The sequence below is a fragment of the Oncorhynchus masou genome, chromosome 3 (genome assembly GCF_036934945.1).
Source record: "Oncorhynchus masou masou isolate Uvic2021 chromosome 3, UVic_Omas_1.1, whole genome shotgun sequence".
Lineage (NCBI taxonomy): Eukaryota > Metazoa > Chordata > Actinopteri > Salmoniformes > Salmonidae > Oncorhynchus > Oncorhynchus masou.
Window position 1 is genome coordinate 3,519,080 of NC_088214.1, and position 23,194 is coordinate 3,542,273.

At 46.3% G+C, this 23,194-nt stretch overlaps 2 protein-coding genes across 3 annotated transcripts in view; one reads left to right on the top strand and one right to left on the bottom strand.

Annotated features, from left to right (window-relative positions):
• LOC135509028 (ras-related protein Rab-31-like) overlaps positions 1 to 23,194 on the top strand; it is a 235,218-nt gene that overhangs the window by 161,977 nt on the left and 50,047 nt on the right. The gene's annotated exons all lie outside the window — the stretch shown is intronic.
• LOC135508967 (band 4.1-like protein 3) overlaps positions 7,214 to 23,194 on the bottom strand; it is a 180,370-nt gene continuing 164,389 nt past the window's right edge. Inside the window, exons 19-20 of one of the 2 annotated variants that reach the window (XM_064929219.1) lie at positions 16,965 to 17,107; positions 7,214 to 7,460 (exon numbers count right to left, since the gene is read on the bottom strand). In XM_064929219.1, the coding sequence (XP_064785291.1) occupies positions 16,982 to 17,107 (126 nt within the window). In that variant the 3' untranslated portion in view covers positions 7,214 to 7,460; positions 16,965 to 16,981. Of the gene's footprint in view, positions 7,461 to 16,964; positions 17,108 to 18,130; positions 18,303 to 23,194 lie in introns of those variants that run through there. The other variant, XM_064929227.1, reaches the window with a different exon arrangement.

Genomic DNA, 23,194 nt, shown 5'->3' on the forward strand with positions numbered 1-23,194 from the left:
CCCATCTACATGACTCAGTTCCCCCCATCTACATGACTCAGTTCCACCCATCTACATGACTCAGATCCCCCCATCTACATGACTCAGTCCCCCCATCTACATGACTCAGTTCCACCCCCATCTACATGACTCAGTTCCACCCCCATCTACATGACTCAGTCCCCCCATCTACATGACTCAGTTCCCCCCATCTACATGACTCAGTTCCCCCCATCTACATGACTCAGTTCCCCCCATCTACATGACTCAGTTCCCCCCATCTACATGACTCAGTTCCCCCCCATCTACATGACCAGTTCCCCCCATCTACATGACTCAGTTCCCCCCATCTACATGACTCAGTTCCCCCATCTACATGACTCAGTCCCCCCATCTACATGACTCAGTCCCCCCCCATCTACATGACTCAGTCCCCCCCCCCATCTACATGACTCAGCCCCCCCATCTACATGACTCAGTTCCCCCATCTACATGACTCAGTTCCCCCCATCTACATGACTCATCCCCCATCTACATGACTAATTCCCCCATCTACATGACTCAGTTCCCCCCATCTACATGACTCAGTCCCCCCATCTACATGACTCAGTTCCCCCCATCTACATGACTCAGTTCCCCCCATCTACATGACTCAGTTCCCCTCATCTACATGACTCAGTTCCCCCCATCTACATGACTCAGTCCCCCCATCTACATGACTCAGTTCCCCCCATCTACATGACTCAGCCCCCCATCTACATGACTCAGCCCCCATCTACATGACTCAGTCCCCCCATCTACATGACTAATTCCCCCATCTACATGACTCAGCCCCCCCATCTACATGACTAATCCCCCCATCTACATGACTAATCCCCCCATCTACATGACTCAGTCCCCCCATCTACATGACTCAGCCCCCCCCATCTACATGACTAGTTCCCCCATCTACATGACTAATCCCCCCATCTACATGACTCAGTTCCCCCATCTACATGACTAATCCCCCCATCTACATGACTAATCCCCCCATCTACATGACTCAGTTCCCCCCATCTACATGACTAAGTTCCCCCCATCTACATGACTCAGTTCCCCCATCTACATGACTAAGTTCCCCCATCTACATGACTAATCCCCCCATCTACATGACTCAGTTCCCCCCATCTACATGACTCATTCCCCCCATCTACATGACTCATCCCCCCATCTACATGACTAAGCCCCCCATCTACATGACTCAGTTCCCCCCATCTACATGACTAATCCCCCCATCTACATGACTAAGTCCCCCCATCTACATGACTAATCCCCCCATCTACATGACTAATCCCCCCATCTACATGACTAATCAGTTCCCCCCATCTACATGACTCAGTCCCCCCATCTACATGACTCAGTCCCCCATCTACATGACTCAGTTCCCCCCATTCTACATGACTCAGTCCCCCCATCTACATGACTCATCCCCCCATCTACATGACTCATTCCCCCCATCTACATGACTCATCCCCCCCATCTACATGACTAATCCCCCATCTACATGACTAATCCCCCCATCTACATGACTAATCCCCCCATCTACATGACTAATCCCTCCATCTACATGACTAATCCCCCCATCTACATGACTAATCCCTCCATCTACATGACTAATCCCCCCATCTACATGACTAATCCCCCATCTACATGACTAATCCCTCCATCTACATGACTAATTCCCTCCCCCCATGACTAATTCCCATCTACATGACTAATCCCCCATCTACATGACTAATCCCCCATCTACATGACTAATCCCTCCATCTACATGACTAATCCCTCCATCTATCATGACTAATCCCTCCATCTACATGACTAATCCCTCCATCTACATGACTAATCCCAATCATCATGACTATCTACATGACTAATCCCTCCATCTAATTCCCCCAATCCACATGACTAATCCCTCCATCTAATTCCCCCATCAACATGACTAATCCCCCATCTACATGACTAATCCCCCATCTACATGACTAATCCCTCCATCTACATGACTAATCCCCCCATCTACATGACTAATCCCCCTTCCATGACTAATTCCCCCATCAACATGACTAATCCCTCCATCTACATGACTAATCCCTCCATCTACATGACTCATCTTTATTTTGATCGGTGTGGCTCATTCCCATTTAGCTTTTATATGATGTCCCCCATCAAATAAACCCCCATCTACATTATCCACTATCATCATGTTCCAACATGTTTTATATTCCCTATTTACATGACAACCCCCATATGACTAAATTGATACATCCATGACTAATCCCCATCTACTACAGACAATCACATACAACTAATAATATAATATAATCCCTATTTTATTAAAAATCTACATGAAAATGACAACATTTAAAAATCACAATCAATCAAATGCATTTGCCCCCATCTTGATTATATTGCTGTCTGTTGAGTCTTGAATCACTGTCTAGGTGAATGGTTGTAGCCGTGTTCCCCCCATGTTGCAGATAATCCCCATAGACTAATCCCCCCATCTACTGGCTCCCCCATCTGATGTTTAGCCTATCTACAGATCTAATCCCTCCATCTACATGACTAATCTCCTCCCCTAATCTAATGTTAAACTCTAAATGACTAACCCCCCATGTGACTAATCCCCCATCCACATGTTTCCCCCCATCTACATGATAATCCCTCCATCTATGACTAATGACCTATAATTAATTACAAGATGAAGGAAATTGTTTTTGACTAATTCCATTTTTTCCATCTAATGACTAATTTTTATTAAGTATGTTAAAAACATGACTAATCCCCCATTTTCTGTTTTGACTAATGCAAAATATTAATGCAATCCCCATCTCATGACTTCCCCCATCTACATCCCTCCATCAAGATGATGACATCATCCTCTGAGGAAATCCCAACATGGATTGACCCCCATTTTTTTTTCAGCACCAATTTATGGCCACAATCCCCCATACATATATCCCTTTTACATTTATTTAAGTCAGTTAAGATCGAAAACTGTCTACATGTCTCCATCTACATGGCATCTTCACATGTTGATTGACAGATAATCAGATCAACTACTAATCCCTCCATCTAATGACTAATCACTCCATCTTAATCCCTCCATCTACATGACTAATCTCCATCTCATGACCAGGGACCATCTTTATTTTGATCGGTGTGCTGCAATTTAGCTTTTATATGATGTGTACATCAAATAAACACGTTCTACTTATCCACTTCATGTTCAAACATGTTTTATATTGTATTTTACATAGGGCAACTATGTAAAGTTGATACATCCCCTGAAGACAACAGGACCCAATATAATATAATCAATATTTTATTAAAAAAAAAAAAATGACAACATTTAAAAATCACAATCAATCAAATGCATTTGCCTACGTTTGTATTATATTGCTGTCTGTTGATAGGAATCACTATAGGTGAATGGTTGTACTGTTGTGTTGCAGATACTAGACTAAGGAAACTGGTTTAGGGGTGATGTTTAGCCTAGGTACAGATCTAAGATTAGCTTCTCCTCCCCCTAATGTTAAACTTAAAGTGTAACTGTGACTAACTGTCCAGTGTTTCCAGATTTCTATGAACTATGACCTATAATTAATTACAAGATGAAGGAAATTGTTTTTGTTCCAGGGACCATTAAGTATGTTAAAAAGTATATTTTCTGTTAAAAAATATTTTTCTGTTTTGGAATGCAAAATACTACCTTTCAACCAGGGATGACATCATCCAGGAAATAGGGATTGACATTTTTTTTTTAGCACCAATTTATGGCCACAAATACAGTATATTTTTTATTTATTTAAGTCAGTTAAGATCGAAAACTTTGTCCAGGGATCTTACGGTTATTGACAGATAGATCAGATCAACCACTTGTGTCCCAAATATCACCCTTTTCCCATATATAGGGTACTACTTTCAACCAGGGACCATAGGCTAGAGGGGTACTACTTTCAACCAGGGACCATAGGGCTATAGGGGGTACTACTTTCAACCAGGACCCATAGGGCTATAGGGGGTACTACTTTCAACCAGGGACCATAGGCTATAAGGGGTACTACTTTCAGCCAGGGACCATAGGCTATAGGGGTACTACTTTTGACCAGGACCCATTAGGGCTATAGGGGGTACTACTTTCAACCAGGGACCATAGGGCTATAGGGGCTACTACTTTCAACCAGGGACCATAGGCTATAGGGGCTACTACTTTTGACCAGGACCCATTAGGCTATAGGGGGTACTACTTTCAACCAGGGACCATAGGGCTATAGGGGGTACTACTTTCAACCAGGGACCATAGGGCTATAGGGGGTACTACTTTCAACCAGGGACCATAGGGCTATAGAGGGTACTACTTTCAACCAGGGACCATAGGCTATAGGGGGTACTACTTTTGACCAGGACCCATGTCTCAAATATAGCCTGGGTGCTAGACTGGCACGCACACTGTCTCAAATATGCTGAATCAAATGATTAAAATCAATTATTCAAATAGCTGAATCATTTGATCCATGGAGGATGGGAAGATACGGACAAATCCGTATAATTTATTTATTTTATTTCATTTATTGACTTATTTTCCCATTCTACATGGATCATTGACAAAAAAATACACAAAAAAAAACGAATAAAATAATTTGTAACTGAATATAGAAGATATAAATCTGCCTTAGTTTGTATTCTTTTGTTGCCTAGGAAAGCACATGTACGTACAATACCATGTTGAAGTAATATATTTCTATTTCTAACTGTAAATCTCTGAGGTGTGATGGAGTGGAGAAGATGTTGGCTCTATTTGCTAGGTTATTATAATGTTGTGCCCTTCAATATGTCACAAACAGCCGACAGCAGTTCACCCGTTTGGAGTGACGTTTTATTTATTTATTTCATAAATAAAAATAAACAATGCTGCTACAATAATTACTGTTAAATTATCATTTTATAACTCATCCAAAATTGGTAATAAGGTGGTGAATGAATCAATCGTATTGTAGAGTTCAGTGTGGAGGTAGGTGCATAAATTAACCTGTTTGTTTATCATATGACAGTATGGGAGTTGGAATAGGATATCATTGTTTACCATCTGACAGTATGGGAGTTGGAATCTGATATCATTGTTTATCATCTGACAGTATGGGAGTTGGAATCTGATATCATTGTTTATCATCTGACAGTATGGGAGTTGGAATCTGATATCATTGTTTATCATATGACAGTATGGGAGTTGGAATCTGATATCATTGTTTATCATATGACAGTATGGGAGTTGGAATCTGATATCATTGTTTATCATATGACAGTATGGGAGTTGGAATAGGATATCATTGTTTATCATATGACAGTATGGGAGTAGTAATCTGATATAATTATTTTTCATAATAATGCTAAACTGCTTAGTTTTGCTCATGCAATATGCATATTGATAATCACGGATGAGACTGATGATAGGAATGTTAAACTCTAACGACATAATTTTAATTTTTTCCCCCCTTCTCAATGACATCAATGGATGATTTTTTACAAAGTCCAAGTTAAGCACATGGATCGGGCCCCATTGAGAGCAAAGCATAGAATTACAATCTACAGTGCCTTGCGAAAGTATTCGGCCCCCTTGAACTTTGCGACCTTTTGCCACATTTCAGGCTTCAAACATAAAGATATAAAACTGTATTTTTTTGTGAAGAATCAACAACAAGTGGGACACAATCATGAAGTGGAACGACATTTATTGGATATTTCAAACTTTTTTAACAAATCAAAAACTGAAAAATTGGGCGTGCAAAATTATTCAGCCCCCTTAAGTTGATATTTTGTAGCGCCACCTTTTGCTACGATTACAGCTGTAAGTCGCTTGGGGTATGTCTCTATCAGTTTTGCACATCGAGATACTGAATTTTTTTTCCCATTCCTCCTTGCAAAACAGCTCAAGCTCAGTGAGGTTGGATGGAGAGCATTTGTGAACAGCAGTTTTCAGTTCTTTCCACAGATTCTCGATTGGATTCAGGTCTGGACTTTGACTTGGCCATTCTAACACCTGGATATGTTTATTTTTGAACCATTCCATTGTAGATTTTGTTTTATGTTTTGGATCATTGTCTTGTTGGAATACAAATCTCCGTCCCAGTCTCAGGTCTTTTGCAGACTCCATCAGGTTTTTCTTCCAGAATGGTCCTGTATTTGGCTCCATCCATCTTCCCATCAATTTTAACCATCTTCCCTGTCCCTGCTGAAGAAAAGCAGGCCCAAACCATGATGCTGCCACCACCATGTTTGACAGTGGGGATGGTGTGTTCAGGGTGATGGGCTGTGTTGCTTTTAAGCCAAACATAACGTTTTGCATTGTTGCCAAAAAGTTACATTTTGGTTTCATCTGACCAGAGCACCTTCTTCCACATGTTTGGTGTGTCTCCCAGGTGGCTTGTGGCAAACTTTAAACTACACTTTTTATGGATATCTTTAAGAAATGGCTTTCTTCTTGCCACTCTTCCATAAAGGCCAGATTTGTGCAATATACAGCTGATTGTTGTCCTATGGACAGAGTCTCCCACCTCAGCTGTAGATCTCTGCAGTTCATCCAGAGTGATCATGGGCCTCTTGGCTGCATCTCTGATCAGTCTTCTCCTTGTATGAGCTGAAAGTTTAGAGGGACGGCCAGGTCTTGGTAGATTTGCAGTGGTCTGATACTCCTTCCATTTCAATATTATCGCTTGCACAGTGCTCCTTGGGATGTTTAAAGCTTGGGAAATCTTTTTGTATCCAAATCCGGCTTTAAACTTCTTCACAACAGTATCTCGGACCTGCCTGGTGTGTTCCTTGTTCTTCATGATGCTCTCTGCGTTTTTAACGGACCTCTGAGACTATCAAAGTGCAGGTGCATTTATACGGAGACTTGATTACACACAGGTGGATTGTATTTATCATCATTAGTCATTTAGGTCAACATTGGATCTTTCAGAAATCCTCACTGAACTTCTGGAGAGAGTTTGCTGCACTGAAAGTAAAGGGGCTGAATAATTTTGCACGCCCAATTTTTCAGTTTTTGATATGTTAAAAAAGTTTGAAATATCCAATAAATGTCGTTCCACTTCATGATTGTGTCCCACTTGTTGATTCTTCACAAAAAAATACAGTTTTATATCTTTATGTTTGAAGCCTGAAATGTGGCAAAAGGTCGCAAAGTTCAAGGGGGCCGAATACTTTCGCAAGGCACTGTATCATGCCATCATTGACTGGAATGGGGAGGTTCGTTCTATAGATTATATTTCTACGGAGCAGAGTCCCGTCTGTAGAACAATAGGCTGGCTCTATAGTCTCTACTGTAGTTATAAAACAGTGTGCCCAGCAGGCGGGCGCAGTAATGTAATGAGGTCCATCATGACGCTGGAGGAGGTTGGAGGGCGAGTCCTTCTACCAGGGGGGATATAGAGCTGTCCTTACTCCTAAAAACAGAGACAGAGAGAAACAGTCTCGGTTAGTACATTCCTTCACATTGGGAGCCACGTAGGAAACGGCACAGTATCGGAGGCAGATTATGAGAGCCTGATGCCATGGCACTGCCATGCTGATGCTTTCTCTCTGTAAATTACCCCGCGAACATAACACAGTGCAGGATACTGGAATTGGAAAGAGGTCAGCTCATTTAAGGGGCAGTTTACCGGACATAGATGAATCCTGGACTAAAGCAAACATCTCTCTCTTTGAAAGTAAGTTTTTGGGTCCAGTACTAGACTTAATCTGTGTCCAAGAAACCGACCCTTCATGTTTTGGAAACGTTAATGATGCTGACTGACAGACAGGAACAGCACGGGAATTACACATGGTACGGCAGCACACACAGGGCTGACCTCACAGAGCTGAGGACAAGGCCACGGAGACCTCACAGAGCTGAGGACAAGGCCATGGAGACCTCACAGAGCTGAGGACAAGGCCATGGTGACCTCACAGAGCTGAGGACAAGGCCATGGAGACCTCACAGAGCTGAGGACAAGGCCATGGAGACCTCACAGAGCTGAGGACAAGGCCATGGAGACCTCACAGAGCTGAGGACAAGGCCATGGAGACCTCACAGAGCTGAGGACAAGGCCATGGAGACCTCACAGAGCTGAGGACAAGGCCATGGAGACCTCACAGACCTGAGGACAAGGCCATGGAACCTCACAGAGCTGAGGACAAGGCCATAGAGACCTCACAGAGCTGAGGACAAGGCCATGGAGACCTCACAGAGCTGAGGACAAGGCCATGGAGACCTCACAGAGCTGAGGACAAGGCCATGGTAACCTCACAGAGCTGAGGACAAGGCCATGGTAACCTCACAGAGCTGAGGACAAGGCCATGGAGACCTCACAGAGCTGAGGACAAGGCCATGGTAACCTCACAGAGCTGAGGACAAGGCCATGGTAACCTCACAGAGCTGAGGACAAGGCCATGGTAACCTCACAGAGCTGAGGACAAGGCCATGGAGACCTCACAGAGCTGAGGACAAGGCCATGGAACCTCACAGAGCTGAGGACAAGGCCATGGTAACCTCACAGAGCTGAGGACAAGGCCATGGAGACCTCACAGAGCTGAGGACAAGGCCATGGAGACCTCACAGAGCTGAGGACAAGGCCATGGAGACCTCACAGAGCTGAGGACAAGGCCATGGAGACCTCACAGAGCTGAGGACAAGGCCATGGAGACCTCACAGAGCTGAGGACAAGGCCATGGAGACCTCACAGAGCTGAGGACAAGGCCATGGAACCTCACAGAGCTGAGGACAAGGCCATAGAGACCTCACAGAGCTGAGGACAAGGCCATGGAGACCTCACAGAGCTGAGGACAAGGCCATGGTAACCTCACAGAGCTGAGGACAAGGCCATGGAGACCTCACAGAGCTGAGGACAAGGCCATGGTAACCTCACAGAGCTGAGGACAAGGCCATGGTAACCTCACAGAGCTGAGGACAAGGCCATGGAGACCTCACAGAGCTGAGGACAAGGCCATGGAACCTCACAGAGCTGAGGACAAGGCCATGGAGACCTCACAGAGCTGAGGACAAGGCCATGGTAACCTCACAGAGCTGAGGACAAGGCCATGGTAACCTCACAGAGCTGAGGACAAGGCCATGGAGACCTCACAGAGCTGAGGACAAGGCCATGGTAACCTCACAGAGCTGAGGACAAGGCCATGGTAACCTCACAGAGCTGAGGACAAGGCCATAGAGACCTCACAGAGCTGAGGACAAGGCCATGGAGACCTCACAGAGCTGAGGACAAGGCCATGGAGACCTCACAGAGCTGAGGACAAGGCCATGGAGACCTCACAGAGCTGAGGACAAGGCCATGGAGACCTCACAGAGCTGAGGACAAGGCCATGGAGACCTCACAGAGCTGAGGACAAGGCCATGGAACCTCACAGAGCTGAGGACAAGGCCATAGAGACCTCACAGAGCTGAGGACAAGGCCATGGAGACCTCACAGATCTGAGGACAAGGCCATAGAGACCTCACAGAGCTGAGGACAAGGCCATAGAGACCTCACAGAGCTGAGGACAAGGCCATAGAGACCTCACAGAGCTGAGGACAAGGCCATGGACCTCACAGAGCTGAGGACAAGGCCATAGAGACCTCACAGAGCTGAGGACAAGGCCATAGAGACCTCACAGAGCTGAGGACAAGGCCATAGAGACCTCACAGAGCTGAGGACAAGGCCATAGAGACCTCACAGAGCTGAGGACAAGGCCATAGAGACCTCACAGAGCTGAGGACAAGGCCATGGAGACCTCACAGAGCTGAGGACAAGGCCATAGAGACCTCACAGAGCTGAGGACAAGGCCATAGATGACCTCACAGGGCTGAGGACAAGGCCATAGAGACCTCACAGAGCTGAGGACAAGGCCATAGGATGTATCACACTTGTGAGGGCCCATAGGATGGACAAGGCCATAGGATGTAGTGCACCTCACCAGGGCTGAGTGCACTACTTGTGACAAGGCCATAGGATGAGTGCACTACTCACCAGGGCCCATAGGATGTAGTGCACTACTTCTACCAGGGCCCATAGGATGACTACTTGTGACCAGGGCCCATAGGATGTAGTGCACACTTGTGACCAGGGCCCATAGGATGTAGTGCACTCACAGGGCCCAGCTGAGGACACTTGTGACCAGGTTTAGGATGTATTTCATTCACCAGGGCTATGGACATAGGATGTAGTGCACTACTTGTGACCAGGGCCCATAGGATGTAGTGCACTACTTGTGACCAGGGCCCATAGGATGTAGTGCACTACTTGGGCCCATGACCAGGGGCCCATAGGATGTAGTGCACGACTTGTGACCAGGGCCCATAGGATGTAGTGCACTACTTCTACCAGGGCCCATAGGATGTAGTGCACTACTTGTGACCAGGGCCCATAGGGGACCATAGGATGTAGTGCACTACTTCACCAGGGCCCATAGGATGTAGTGCACTACTTGTGACCAGGATGTAGTGCACTACTTCAACCAGGGCCATAGGATGTAGTGCACTATAGGATGTAGTGCACTACTTGTGACCAGGGACCATAGGATGTAGTGCACTACTTCTACCAGGGCCCATAGGACCAGGGCCCATAGGATGTAGTGCACTACTTGTGACCAGGGACCATAGGATGTAGTGCACTACTTCTGACCAGGGCCCATAGGATGTAGTGCACTACTTGTGACCAGGGCCCATAGGATGTAGTGCACTACTTGTGACCAGGGCCCATAGGATGTAGTGCACTACTTGTGACCAGGGCCCATAGGATGTAGTGCACTACTTCTACCAGGGCCCATAGGATGTAGTGCACTACTTGTGACCAGGGCCCATAGGATGTAGTGCACTACTTGTGACCAGGGCCCATAGGATGTAGTGCACTACTTGTGACCAGGGCCCATAGGATGTAGTGCACTACTTGTGACCAGGGCCCATAGGATGTAGTGCACTACTTGTGACCAGGGCCCATAGGATGTAGTGCACTACTTGTGACCAGGGCCCATAGGATGTAGTGCACTACTTGTGACCAGGGCCCATAGGATGTAGTGCACTACTTGTGACCAGGGACCATAGGATGTAGTGCACTACTTCAACCAGGGCCAATAGGATGTAGTGCACTACTTTCTGCCAGGGCCCATAGGATGTGGATGTAGTGCACTACTTCTCCAGGGCCCATAGGATGTAGTGCACTACTTGTGACCAGGGCCCATAGGATGTAGTGCACTACTACTTGTGAGGATGTGTAGTGCACTACTTGTGACCAGTGCAACCCAGGGCCAATAGGATGTAGTGCACTACTTCTACCAGGGCCCATAGGATGCAGTGCACTACTTGTGACCAGGGCCCATAGGATGTAGTGCACTACTTGTGACCAGGGCCCATAGGATGTAGTGCACTACTTGTGACCAGGGCCCATAGGATGTAGTGCACTACTTGTGACCAGGGGGCCCATAGGATGTAGTGCACTACTTCCAGGGCCAGGATGCACTACTTGTGACCAGGGCCCATAGGATGTAGTGCACTACTTCAACCAGGGCCAATAGGATGTAGTGCACTACTTCAACCAGGGCCCATAGGATGTAGTGCACTACTTCTACCTGGACCCATAGGATGTAGTGCACTACTTGTGACCAGGGCCCATAGGATGTAGTGCACTACTTCTACCAGGGCCATAGGATGTAGTGCACTACTTCTACCAGGGCCAATAGGATGTAGTGCACTACTTCTGACCAGGGCCCATAGGATGTAGTGCACTACTTCTTCAACCAGGGCCCATAGGATGTAGTGCACTACTTCTACCAGGGCCAATAGGATGTAGTGGATGTAGTGCACTACTTCTACCAGGGCCAATAGGATGTAGTGCACTACTTCTACCAGGGCCCATAGGATGTAGTGCACTACTTCTGGGCCCAGGATGTCCATAGGATGTAGTGCACTACTTCTACCAGGGCCCATAGGATGTAGTGCACTACTTCTACCAGGGTCCATAGGATGTAGTGCACTACTTGTGACCAGGGCCCATAGGATGTAGTGCACTACTTCTACCAGGGCCCATAGGATGTAGTGCACTACTTCTACCAGGGCCCATAGGATGTAGTGCACTACTTCTACCAGGGCCCATAGGATGTAGTGCCATAGGATGTAGTGCACTACTTCTACCAGGGCCCATAGGATGTAGTGCACTACTTCTACCAGGGCCCATAGGATGTAGTGCACTACTTGTGACCAGGGACCATAGGATGTAGGATGTAGTGCACTACTTGTGACCAGGGACCATAGGATGTAGTGCACTACTTCAACCAGGGCCAATAGGATGTAGTGCACTACTTCAACCAGGGCCAATAGGATGTAGTGCACTACTTGTGACCAGGGACCATAGGATGTAGTGCACTACTTCTACCAGGGCCCATAGGATGTAGTGCACTACTTGTGACCAGGGACCATAGGATGTAGTGCACTACTTCTACCAGGGCCCATAGGATGTAGTGCACTACTTGTGACCAGGGCCCATAGGATGTAGTGCACTACTTGTGACCAGGGCCCATAGGATGTAGTGCACTACTTGTGACCAGGGCCCATAGGATGTAGTGCACTACTTCAACCAGGGCCAATAGGATGTAGGATGTAGTGCACTACTTCTACCAGGGCCAATAGGATGTAGTGCACTACTTCTACCAGGGCCCATAGGATGTAGTGCACTACTTCCAGGGCCCATAGGATGTAGTGCACTACTTCTACCAGGGCCAATAGGATGTAGTGCACTACTTCTACCAGGGCCCATAGGATGTAGTGCACTACTTCTACCAGGGCCAATAGGATGTAGTGCACTACTTCTACCAGGGCCAATAGGATGTAGTGCACTACTTGTGACCAGGACCTTCTACCAGGGCCATAGGATGTAGTGCACTACTTCTACCAGGGCCCATAGGATGTAGTGCACTACTTCTCTACCAGGGCCAGGGCCATAGGATGTAGTGCACTACTTGTGACCAGGGGATGTAGTGCCATAAGGGCCCATATGTAGTGCACTACTTCTACCAGGGTCCATAGGATGTAGTGCACTACTACTCTACCAGGGCCCATAGGATGTAGTGCACTACTTCTACCAGGGCCCATAGGATGTAGTGCACTACTTCTACCAGGGCCATAGGATGTAGTGCACTACTTGTGACCAGGGGATGTAGTGCACTACCTCTATAGGATGCACTACTTGTGACCAGGGTCCATAGGATGTAGTGCACTACTTCTACCAGGGTCCATAGGATGTAGTGCACTACTTCTACCAGGGCCCATAGGATGTAGTGCACTACTTCTACCAGGGCCAATAGGATGTAGTGCACTACCTCTACCAGGGCCCATAGGATGTAGTGCACTACTTCTACCAGGGCCCATAGGATGTAGTGCACTACTTCTACCAGGGCCCATGTAGGATGTAGTGCACTACTTCTACCAGGGCCCATAGGATGTAGTGCACTACTTCTACCAGGGCCAATAGGATGTAGTGCACTAGGATGTAGTGCACTACTTCTACCAGGGCCATAGGATGTAGTGCACTACTTCTACCAGGGCCAGGATAGGATGTAGGCTAGATTGTACAGTGCACACAGTATTAGCACCCATTGACTTCTTCCACATTTTTGTTGTGTTACAAAGTGAGATTAAAATGGATTTAATTGTCACTTTTTTTTGTCAATGATTTACACAGGGCTCTGTAATGTCAAAGTGTAAGAAAAACAATTCGATTTGTAAAGAAAATTTGTAAAGAAAACTTAAATAAAAGAAAATAAAGACTACTTCTACCAGGGCCACTAGACAGATGTAGTGCACTACTTATTATAGGTGTGGTACTAGACAGATGGGTTAGTATTATAGGTGTGGTACTAGACAGATGGGTTAGTATTATAGGTGTGGTACTGAACAGATGGGTTAGTATTATAGGTGTGGTACTACAGATGGGTTAGTATTATAGGTGTGGTACTGGACAGATGGGTTAGTATTATAGGTGTGGTACTAGACAGATGGGTTAGTATTATAGGTGTGGTATTGTGGGTTAGTATTATAGGTGTGGTACTAGACAGATGGGTTAGTATTATAGGTGTGGTACTAACAGATGGGTTAGTATTATAGGTGTGGTACTGGACAGATTTAGTATTATAGGTGTGGTACTAGACAGATGGGTTAGTATTGTACAGATGGGTTAGTATTATAGGTGTGGTACTAGACAGATGGGTTAGTATTATAGGTGTGGTATTGGACAGATGGGTTATGGTTAGTATTATAGGTGTGGTATTGGACAGATGGGTTATGGTTAGTATTATAGGTGTGGTACTGGACAGATGGGTTAGTATTATAGGTGTGGTACTAGACAGATGGGTTAGTATTATAGGTGTGGTACTAGACAGATGGTTAGCATTATAGGTTGGGTTAGTATTATAGGTGTGGTACTAGACAGATGGGTTAGTATTATAGACTAGACAGATGGGATAGTATTATAGGTGTGGTATTGGACAGATGGGTTATGGTTAGTATTATAGGTGTGGTATTGGACAGATGGGTTATGTTGTATTATAACTGGACAGATGGGTTAGTATTAACTAGACAGATGTTAATAGACAGATGGGTTAGTTTTAGGTGTGGTACTGGACAGATGGGTTATTATAGGTGTGGTACTAGACAGATGGGTTAGTATTATAGGTGTGGTACTAGACAGATTTAGTATTATAGGTGTGGTACTGGACAGATGGGTTAATTATAGGTGTGTCAAATTATAGGTGTGGTACTAGACAGATGGGTTAGTATTATAGGTGGTAGACAGATGGGTTATTAGTATTATAGGTGTGGTACTGGACAGATGGGTTAGTATTATAGGTGTGGTACTAGACAGATGGGTTAGTATTATAGGTGTGGTACTGGACAGATGGGTTATATTATAGGTGTGGTATTGGACAGATGGGTTAGTATTACTAGGTGTGGTACTATAGGACATGGACATTGGGTTATAGTTAGTATTATAGGTGTGGTACACAGATGGGTTAGTATTATAGGTGTGGTACTAGACAGATGGGTTAGTATTATAGGTGTGGTACTAGACAGATGGGTTAGTATTATAGGTGTGGTACTAGACAGATGGGTTAGTATTATAGGTGTGGTACTAGACAGATGGGTTAGTATTATAGGTGTGGTACTAGACAGATGGGTTACTAGACAGATGGGTTAGTATTATAGGTGTGGTATTGGGTTATGGTTAGTATTATAGGTGTGGTACTGAACAGATGGGTTATTATATAGGTGTGGTACTGGACAGATGGGTTAGTATTATAGTATTATAGGTGTGGTACTGGACAGATGGGTTATGGTTAGGTGTGGTATTATAGGTGTGGTACTAGACAGATGGGTTATGGTTAGTATTATAGGTGTGGTACTAGACAGATGTTATGGTTAGTATTATAGGTGTGGTACTAGACAGATGGGTTATGGTTAGTATTATAGGTGTGGTTACTAGACAGATGGGTTATGGTTAGTATTATAGGTGTGGTACTAGACAGATGGGTTATGGTTATATTATAGGTGTGGTACTGGACAGATGGGTTAGTATTATAGGTGTGGTACTGGATGGGTTAGTATTATAGGTGTGGTACTAGACAGATGGGTTATGGTTAGTATTATAGGTGTGGTACTACAGATGGGTTATGGTTAGTATTATAGGTGTGGTACAGATGGGTTATGGTTAGTATTATAGGTTATAGGTGTGGTACTTGGACAGATGGGTTAGTATTATAGGTGTGGTACTGGACAGATGGGTTATTATATAGGTGTGGTACAGATGGTGGGTTATGGTTAGTATTATAGGTGTGGTACTGACAGATGGGTTATGGTTAGTATTATAGGTGTGGTACTGGACAGATGGGTTATGGTTAGTATTATAGGTGTGGTACTAGACAGATGGGTTATGGTGTGGTATTACAGATGGGTTAGTATTATAGGTGTGGTACTGGACAGATGGGTTATGGTTAGTATTATAGGTGTGGTACTAGACAGATGGGTTATGGTTAGTATTATAGGTGTGGTACTAGACAGATGGGTTATGGTTAGTATTATAGGTGTGGTGTGGTACTGGACAGATGGGTTATGGTTAGTATTATAGGTGTGGTTAGTATTATAGGTGTGGTACTGGACAGATGGGTTATGGTTAGTATTGTGGTATACAGACTGGACAGATGGGTTATGGTTAGTATTATAGGTGTGGTACTGGACAGATGGGTTATGGTTAGTATTATAGGTGTGGTACTGGACAGATGGGTTATGGTTAGTATTATAGGTGTGGTACTAGACAGATGGGTTATTATAGGTGTGGTACTGGTTACTGGACAGATGGGTTATTATAGGTGTGGTACTAGACAGATGGGTTATGGTTAGTATTATAGGTGTGGTACTAGACAGATGGGTTATGGTTAGTATTATAGGTGTGGTACTGGACAGATGGGTTATGGTTACTAGACAGATGGGTTATTATAGGTGTGGTACTGGACAGATGGGTTATGTTAGTATTATAGGTGTGGTACTGGACAGATGGGTTATGGTTAGTATTATAGGTGTGGTACTGGACAGATGGGTTATGGTTAGTATTATAGGTGTGGTACTGGACAGATGGGTTATGGTTAGTATTATAGGTGTGGTACTAGACAGATGGGTTATGGTTAGTATTACTATTTTTTTATTCTAAAAAGGAGAGTGGAATTCTCGCGAGGTCAAAAGGGTCAGCTAATGAAATGACCCCTGACCTTAGCGATGTGTGTGGTTGACGTGGTGCCGTTGGTTTCCGAGGTGATAGTCTGAGCGCTCATCAGAACACCGGGGATAGCGTCACCGTTGGTGTCACCCTGTCAGAAGTCACGTGACTCAAATGAGTTTTTATTAGTCACCCAACAGAAGTGAATGGAAAGACTACCTGAACCAAGTAGAAACTCATTGTTGCTTTCCTTTTCTCTTCTTCTGCCCAAATGAACACACCTCTGAAGACTCAGAGTTTTTCGTCTCTGTGTGGACAACAGGAACCTCCTTGGTGGTCGACTCCTCTGCTGGCTCGGGTTTCTGAGAAGAAATAAATAAAAACGGCAAAACTTCACCATTAATAGGTATTTTGAATATGTAATTTAGGAACTCATATGTGCCCTCTTAATAACTGTAAAATAATTACAACAGCTTTGTCCTAGAAACAATTTTAAACCCCTAAGGGAACACAAACAAACATCAAAATAAACAATGAAATAGGACAAATACACGCCATATGCTGGAATGGAAAACCCAAGAAACAAAACAGAAATTTGCTTCATGAATAAAATGCATTTACATTTACAGACCGTATTGAGAGCAAGACAATTAAATATACAATCTATCAGAAATTGACATATATTCGGAAAATATTCAGACTCCTTCACTTTGTCCACAATTTCTTACGTTATAGCCTTATTCTAAAATGGATTAAATTGTAAAAAAATCCTCGTCAATCTACACACAAAACCCCATAATGACAAAGCAAAAACAGGTTTTTAGACATTTTTATAAATTTATTAAAAATAAAAAACAGAAATACCTTATTTACATAAGTATCAGGTATCGAGGTAAGACCCAGATGCAGACTGTGTCGAAGCAACAATGTTTGTTACAGCAACAGGGGCAAAGGTACAGGACGGCAGGCAGGCTCAGGCAGAGGTCGGTAATCCAAAAGTGGGGCAAAGGTACAGGACGGCAGGCAGGCTCAGGGTCAGGCAGAGGTCGGTAATCCAGAAGTGGGGCAAAGGTTCAGGACGGCAGGCAGGCAGGCTCAGGGTCAGGGACAGGCAGAGTGGTCAGGTGGGCGGGTACAGAGTCAAGACAGGCAAAGGTCAAAAACGAGGAGGACGAGAAAAGAGGGACCGGGAAAAGCAGGAGCTGTCACAAAAACGCTAGCAGCCTTGACAAACAAGACAGATGGGGAAGATGGGCAACACCTGGAGGGGTGTGGAGACAATCACAAAGACAGGCGAAACAGATCAGGGAGTGATAGTACCCCTCTACCACCTCTAGGAGGCGCCACCTGGCGTCCTAACTGGGCACATACCTGGTTGACCGGGGTGTCGGCAGTGGAAGTCAGCGATGAGGGCTGGGTCCAGGATGTCTCTAGCAGGGACCCAGCACCTCTCCTCCGGGCCACAACCCTCCCAGTCAACCAGGTACTGGGAACCCACTGGTCGAACCCTCAGGTTAAGCCGGATGGCCATCGACGACACTAGTAGTAGGGGTGGGCCTGGAAATAGAAGACAAAGGGCTGTGAGACATGGGCTTAATTCTAGACACACGGATTGACCAATGCGGACAGGCGAAGAGTGGGCCCACTCCAGGACTGCGGAGCGGACGGTGTCAGGATCGAACATCTGGTTATCCCCCCCCCCGCCGGGATTCAGCTGGGAACACAGTGCCTCACGGACCTGCTTCCCCACTCCCCAGCTGAGTGCCGCCGCAAGGCATGAAGTGGGATGGATGGTCTTGGGTTCCGGGGTAGTAGTCGTGGGGCTATAGCGTCGGGACAGTGCATCCGGCTTGACATTCTTGGATCCCGGCCGGTATGAGAGGGAGAAGTTGAACAGTGTGAACAGCAAGGCCCATCTGGCTTGCCTGGAGTTGAGGGTTGCCTGGAGTGGTACGGAGATACTCCAGCTTCTTGTGGTCAGTCAACACGATGAACGGATGTTCCGCCCCCTCCAGCTAGTGCCTCCATTCCTCCAACGCCATCTTCACCGCGAGAAGCTCACAATTCCCCACATCGTAGTTCCTTTCCGTGGCGTTGAGGCGATGGGAGGAGAAGGCGCAGGGATGTAGCTTGAGGTCAATGGCAGAACGCTGGGACAAGACAACCCCCACTCCGACATCTGAAGCATTGGCCTCCACCACAAACTGACGGGAAGGGTCCGGATGAACCAAGATGGGAGCTGTGGTGAAGCGATGTTTGAGGTCCCGGAACGCCCGGTCAGCAGCTGGAGACCATGTGAACGGAACCTTAGGTGAGGTGAGTGCTGACAGAGGGGAAGGAAGCTTTAACCCCGGATAAAGCAATGATAGAAGTTGGCAAACCCCAGGAAACGTTGCAACTGCACCCTGGATGTAGGCTGAGGCCAATCCATCACTGCTCTCACCTTCACAAACAGCTGATTCTCCAGAAGGCGTTGAAGGACCTGCTGGACGTGGAGCAAGTGTTCTTGAGGGGAGCGGGAGAAGACGAGGATGTCATCAATGTAGACGAAGATGAACCGGTTCAACATTTCACGGAGAATACTATTCACCAGAGCCTGGAACACAGCAGGGGCATTTGTGAGTCCCCAATGTAGGTCTCCAGCAGCATACCACCCTGCATACCACTACTGGCTTGCTGCTGAAGCTAAGCAGGGTTGGTCCTGGTTAATTCCTGAATGGGAGACCAGATGCTGCTGGAGGTGGTGTTGGAGGGCCAGTAGGAGGCACTCTTTCCTCTGGTCTAAGAAAATATCCCAAAGCCCTGTGTATGGTGCCGTCTTTCGGATGGGACATTAAACAGGTGTCCTGACTCTCTGAGGTCATTAAAGATCCCATGGCACTTATCGTAAGAGTAGGGATGTGAACCCTGGTGTCCTGGCTAAATTCTCAATCTGACCCCCAAACCATCACGGTCACCTAATAATCCCCAGTTTACAATTGGCTCATTCATCCCCCGCTCCTCTCCCCTGTAACTATTCCCCAGGTCGTTGCTGCAAATGAGAATGTTTCCTCAGTCAACTTACCTGGTAAAATAACGGATAAATAAAAATAAATAAATAGCCTTGGTCTCCGGTCCGGGCAGAGAGTACAGATGTCCGTGGGGTGGCGTGGTGCTCGGGAGAAGGTCAATCCCGCAGTCATAGGATCGGTGCGGTGGAAGCGATGTGGCTGAACACCCCCCTAGAGGTCCTAGTATTCCGTGGGAATGGCGGAGAGGTCTGGGGCACTTTCTGAGCCCCCAGGAAGACATCCTAGGGCAGGTTGTGCTGACTTTATGCAACGGGCGTGACAGAACGGGCTTCAGCCCATGATGGCACCAGTAGACCAGGGTAGCGTCCAAAAAGCTTTCGTCGTCCCCAGAGTCAACGAGAACCCAGAAAGATTTGGACTGGTCTCCCCACAGCAGAATGGCGCGAGCAGGGGAAGCAGGAACCTTCTCCATATGGCTCACGAGAATACTTGCTCCTACTGGTGAGCCTGGTTTCTTTAAAGGACAAGAGGACACAAAATGACCAAGAGTCTCGCAATTCAGACAACTCTTCGTGTCGATCCAGTATTGCCGTTCTGCTGTTGACAGCCCAGCTCTGCATAGTGACATAGGCTCAGGAAGCGATGACTCTCCCTCTGTCGTATCCCGTAATCGCCCATCGATACGGATGGTCAAAGTGATGAGGCAATCGAGCTCCGTAGGTAACTCCCGGGCTGCAAGCTTGTCCTTGACCTCCTCTGAGACGCTAAGCAGGAACATATCGACCAGTGCCTCTTGATTCCAAGCGCTCTCCACTGCCAACGTGCGGAAATCCACTGCATAATCAGCTACACTGCGGGACTCCTGCCGAAGCTGGATTAGCTTCCGGGCGGCCTCTCGCCCAGAGAACGGGGCATCAAAGACCTTCCTCACTTCTCCCACGAAACCCTCCAGACTCGTGCATATGGCCGGCTGTTGTTCCCACATGGCAGTAGCCCATGTGAGAGCCCTCCCGGACATCAGCATGAAGAGGTAGGCTATCTTGGCGCGATCTGAGGGGAAAGGGGAAGGCTGAAGCTCAAAGATGAGTTCAGCACTGAGCTAGGAACGCCCTTCTGTTTGACGCTGTATGACTCTGTACACTAGCTCAGTCACCAAGGTTTTCTTTGGCCTCAACCCTGACACTGCCGACAGACCTGTCTATAATAATATCACTGTCTGTAACTGTCTTTTTTTGTAGGGGAAACGGTCTTAGTTTGACTATAAAGCTCCCTTGTGGTGTGTATTCACTGTGTTAGTATGTTTAGACCATCAGCCCCTCAGTGTAGTCTAGTTCCACCAGGGCCCTAGTGTCTGGGATGCATCTGTGCTCCAGCGCTGCAGTAGGGGCTGTCCTAGGCTCTGACTTGGTATTTACACTGAACAACAAAATATAAATGCAACAGGTAAAAGTGTTGGTCCCATGTTACATGAGTTGAAATAAAAGATCCCAAATGTGTTTAAATCCCTATTAGTGAGCATTTCTCCTTTGCCAAGATAATCCATCCACCTGACAGGTGTTGCATATCAAGAAGCTGATGAAACAGCATGATCATTACACAGGAGAACTTTGTGCTGGGGACAATAAAATGCCACTAAAACGGGCAGTTTTGTCATACAACACAATGCCACAAGTTTGGAGGAATGTCCACCAGAGCTGTTGCCAGATAATTGATTGTTAATTTCTCTACTGTAAGCCGCCTCCAACATCGCTTTAGAGAATTTGCCAGCACGTCCAACCGGCCTCACAACCGCAGACCACGTGTATGGTGTCGTGTGGGCGAGCGGTTTGCTGATGTCAATGTGGGGAACAGAGTGCCTCGTGGTGGTGTTGGGATTATGGTATGGACAGGTACAGAGATACCGTGACGAGATCCTGAGGCCAATTTTTGTGCCATTCATCCACCGCCTTCACCTTATGTTTCAGCAGGATAATGCACGGCCCCATGTCGCAAGGACCTGTACACAATTCCTGTAAACTCAAGTTCTTCCATGGCCTGATATGTCACCCATTGAGCAGATGCTCTGGATTGACGTGTACGACAGCGTGTTCCAGGTCCCGCCAATATCCAACAACTTCACACAGCCATTGAAGAGGAGTGGGACAACATGCCACAGGCCACAATAAACAGCCTGATCAACTCTATGTGAAGGAGATGTGCTGCATGAGGAAAATGGTCACACCAGTTACTGACTGGTTTTCTGATCCACGCCCCTACCTTTTTATTAAGGTATCTGTGACCAACAGACGCATACCTGTATCTGTATTCCCAGTCATGTGAAATCCATTTCTGTATTCCCTGGCTGACTCTACAGTCACTACTGACCTTGACTCTACAGTCACTACTGGCTCTGACAATACATTCACAACAGACTCTACAGTCACTACTGACCCTGACTCTACAGTCACTACTGGCTCTGACTCTACAGTCACTACTGGCTCTGACTCTACAGTCACTACTGGCTCTGACTCTACAGTCACTACTGGCTCTGACTCTACAGTCACTACTGGCTCTGACTCTACATTCACTACTGGCTCTGAATCTACAGTCACTACTGGCTCTGACTCTACAGTCACTACTGACTCTGACTCTACATTCACTACTGGCTCTGACTCTACAGTCACTACTGACTCTGACTCTAAAGTCACTACTGAACCTGACTCTACAGTCACTACTGAACCTGACTCTACAGCCACTACTGACTCTACAGTCACTACTGACCCTGACTCTACATTCATTACTGACCCTGACTCTACAGTCATTACTGACCCTGACTCTACAGTAACTACTGACTCTGACTCTACAGTCACTACACTACTGACCTGACTCTACAGTCACTACTGGCACTAGTGACTCTACAGTCACTACTGACTCTGACTCTACAGTCACTACTGACCCTGACTCTACAGTCACTACTGACCCTGACTCTACAGTCACTACTGACCCTGACTCTACATTCATTACTGACCCTGACTCTACAGTCATTACTGACCCTGACTCTACAGTAACTACTGACCCTGACTCTACAGTCACTACTGACCCTGAGTCACTACTGGCTCTGACTCTACAGTCACTACTGACCCTGACTCTACAGTCACTACTGACTCTGATTCTACAGTCACTACTGATTCTGACTATACAGTCACTACTGACCCTGACTCTACAGTCACTACTGGCTCTGACTATACAGTAACTGCTGACTCTGACTCTACAGTCACTACTGGCTCTGACTATACAGTAACTACTGGCTCTGACTATACAGTCACGACTGACCCTGACTCTACAGTCACGACTGACTCTACAGTCACTACTGACCCTGACTCTACAGTCACTACTGACCCTACAGTCACTACTGACTCTACAGTCACTACTGACTCTGACTCTACAGTCACTACTGAC